Source organism: Cryptomeria japonica, chromosome 8, assembly GCF_030272615.1.
Source record: "Cryptomeria japonica chromosome 8, Sugi_1.0, whole genome shotgun sequence".
Lineage (NCBI taxonomy): Eukaryota > Viridiplantae > Streptophyta > Pinopsida > Cupressales > Cupressaceae > Cryptomeria > Cryptomeria japonica.
This window is the reverse complement of record NC_081412.1, coordinates 43990391-43994231: the sequence shown is the minus strand read 5'-3', so window position 1 is coordinate 43994231 and position 3841 is coordinate 43990391. Positions and strand designations below refer to the sequence as shown.

The window sequence follows — 3841 nt, the reverse complement described above, 5'->3', positions numbered from 1 at the left end:
TTTTGATGGGGGATGTATTAACCAAGTATTTTTTACGGCACCTCATGAGCGTTAATATATTGAACAATATTATTGGCGGCACACTTTAAATTAATTAAAGCGGAGATAGATATGGAGCGGCAAAATTAAAAGTGAAAAATAAATCTCGACAGCAAAAATTATTAAACTTTATGTTTTGTAGAACTTACTTAATATCGGCTGGAAGAAAATAATATCGTAAATAAACTACATACCTTATTTTTACAATACATATTATCGGGCTTCATTAAGTTTGGTGGTTTGTTTATTATGAAAAGTATTGTCTAAGGTATAGTGGCATAAGAGTTTATTAATATTGTAGACGTCTAAAAAGGGTCAACGCTTGTGGAGTCATACTTTAACATTTGCGCATTGCCTTATTTTAGGGTTTTTGCGTCGCATTAACGTTTCTTCTATGTTACGCACTTGGTCTTTATCATTTTTGAGCATCGAGTCCTTCTACATTCTTCATTTGTCTCACTTTCGAATTTGGTCTTGTCAATAACAATCTTCAGTCATGATTTTGATCGATCTTATCCTGTCGCATCAATGTGCGTGTTAATTTGTCATCATTTTGGACATCGTCAATCCGAATTAGGGTTTTGTCCTCTTATCAATCTTGTCATTTTGTGATCGATTTGTCATTGATCATTGTCATTTTCAATCTTGTCATCTGGCGATCGATTTGTCATTGATCGTTGTCATTTTCAATCTTGTCGATTTGCGATCGATTTGTCATCGATTGTTGTTATTTTCAATCTTGTCATTTTACAATTGATTTGTCATCGATCATCATCCTTCTCAATCATGTCAATTTGGATCAATTTGTCATTGTTCCTCGTCAATTGGTGCATTTATCAATCAAATCACTTATCAATCAAATCATTTATCAATTCAAAATCATGATTGAATCGACATCAAATCAATCTTACATCAAGACCTAATTGCTTGCATTTCTAATTTATCTTCTAGGGTTTCATGATTTATTCATTTAACCTTGTTTGTCATTTTCTCTTTAGGATAAATGATTTATTTATTTATCCTAAGTCTTCTTGTCACAATTAAATGTTTATTTAATTGGCTAATTAATTCCTCCTATTTTTGTAAATTAATTAATGAATGAAAAATTATTAATTAATTTACCTAATTTTCATCAATTTCCTAATTTCCAAGTCATCATTTCTAACCTAATTTTCTAATTTCTCCTAAATTCCTAAATGTCTATTTCTATTTCAAAATCTTGTCATAAATCCTTGCATAGCAATTTGTCATAAATTGTCATAAATTGTCATAAATCCTTGCATAGCAATTTGTCATACACTTGTCATAATTTTGCTATTCCTGATTTGAATTTCCATTCGAATCACTTTCATGCTAATCTGATCTTTTCTCCAATTTGTCTATAAATTGGATGAATTTCTTCAATCATGCTTCTAGTATTCTTACGCTATCGTCTTGTCTACTTGCTTTCACATCAAGCTTATGCACTAGTAGGTGAGATCCAAAAACAAAGCTATTTGAAGGAGAAAGAAGGACAATGGAGCCACATGAAGGAGACATCTGCATTTGGTTTGCTTAGTTTTCAATTTTGAATGTCTTGTTTTCATGTTTTCATTGAATGTAATTAGGATTGGTCATTGCAATTGAGTTTTCGTGATTGAACTAGTCCAATTTGCTATTTGCTTTGATGATTTCTGAATTCCTATCTACAAATATAAACAAAAGTGTTTGGCAAACAAATACTCCCATAAAAATTTTATTAATAGAATTTAACAAAAAGAAGTTATTGAAATATTGAAGGATATGGCTTTTCAAACTAAAAGTCATGTTGGTTTGCAACCGGTGGAACTAGCACATATATATATGAATTTTTAAAAATGCTTTGAGAAGGATGTTGATATGCTGGATATATATACTTTGTATAAAACTATGGATTTTTGAAAGTATACCTCACATAGGTGAAGTAAGAGGTGTGCATAGAGAAACATGAACAATCAGTCCTAAAAGAGAATAAGTTTAGAATATAATAGCAGATATATAAACTTAGCACATGCAAATTTGAAATGAAAAGTAAGGCAGATTTATGATCAGCTTATAGCAAATTTAAGAAAGAAATTGTGACATATTTGTATGAAGATGTGTATGCAGATTTAAAGAGTGTTACCATTGTCCATCATCCATTGTTACAGCAGCATGTTCAAGATGGAAAATTAGATTTGTGAAGAGTGAGTTGGTGCTCACAATTTCAACAGAGAGAGTTGGTGCTTCCAGTGGGTTGGTGCTCACAAAACAGAGTTCAGGGGTTGGTGCTTCCAGTGGGTTGGTGCTCACAAAATAGAGTCCAGGGGTTGGTGCTCACAAAACAGAGTTAGGGAGTTGGTTCTTCTAGTGGGTTGGTGCTCATAAAATTGTAAAAGAACATAAATATATAGCATTCATTTTCAGTGGTTTTCTCCCGCATTGGGTTTCCACTTAAATCTTTGTGTTATTGTGTTCATATGCAAAACTATTTTTAGTGATTGATTCTATCATATAAAATATTGAATTGAAAAGTTTCATTATACTAATTCACCCCCCCTCTCAGTATAACTGTGTGCTCTTCAATTGGTATCAGAGTCGGTTCCTTCGGAGATAGCCTTACAGCTTGAAGGTAGATCCTCAAAAGAGCACAATGGTAGATAACTATGCAGTTAGAAATCCAGTTTTCGATGGGACAAATTATGCATTTTGGAGTATCAAGATGAAAGCCTATTTGAACACACTTGGTTATGATGTTTGGCAATCTGTGGTAGATGGATACACACCTCCATCAACTCCTCTGACTGATGCAGCGGGAAAGAGGAAAAGTGAGAATAATGCCAAAGCAGAACATGCTCTCCTATGCAGCCTGGTTGATTCTGAATTTACAAAAGTCATGCATTGCAAATCAGCAAAAGAGATATGGAACAACCTGAAAAGTATCTATGAAGGGGATGAAAAGGTAAGAGAGGCCAAGCTTCAATCACTTAGAATGAAATTTGAAAGCCTTAAAATGAAGGAAGATGAAGATATCGCCACCTACTTTTTGCATGTGGATGAAATCGTAAATTCAATCACAACATTAGGAGAAGAAGTTGAAGACACACCTCTTATTCAAAAGTTGTTGAGAATATTGACAATGAAATTTGATCCTAAGATATCAGCAATAGAAGAAATGAAGGATTTGAAAACATTAACAAAAGATGAATTGTTTGGAATCCTCATAGCCTATGAAATGAGGAGAGAAGACAAACCATCACAAAAGGAGGTATCTTTCAAAGCATCAAAGAAGGGCAAGAACAAAAATCATACACCAAAAGAGAGTACAAGCAGTGAATCAGATGAGGCTGAAGCTTACTTCATGAGAAAGTTCAAAAAGGGCAAAGGCAAGTACAAAGGCAAATTCCCTTTCAAATGTTTCAATTGTGGCAAGGTTGGGCATTATGCTTCAAAGTGTCCTCAAAATGAAAGTGATAGTAGTGAAGAGGAGAAGAAAAGTTATTCAAAGAAGAAAGGAAAGAAATACTTCAAGAAGAACTACTCAAAACATTAGAAAAGCTTCTACTCTAAGCAAAGTTCCAGTTCATCGGAGGAAAGTTCTGAAGATATGTCCAATAGTGATGGAGAAGAGAATCTTTTTATGGCAATGAAAGTCGAAGATGATGAAGATGAGAAGGAAGAAGGACAAGAGGCTATATGTGATGAAGAAGATGTAGATCTTGAAGAAGAGTTACATTATGCATATAAACAAAATGAAAATCTAAAAGGAAGGGTCTTAAAATATAAGACAAAATTACAAGAATCA

General features: G+C 33.2%; 1 protein-coding gene across 1 annotated transcript; it reads left to right on the top strand.

Moving 5' to 3' along the window:
- The first annotated feature begins 2689 nt into the window (after positions 1–2689).
- LOC131043884 (uncharacterized) lies at positions 2690–3589 on the top strand. Its single transcript, XM_057977113.1, has one exon. It carries the CDS (start codon positions 2690–2692, stop codon positions 3587–3589), a length of 900 nt encoding a protein of 299 aa, XP_057833096.1.
- Positions 3590–3841: the final 252 nt, after the last annotated feature.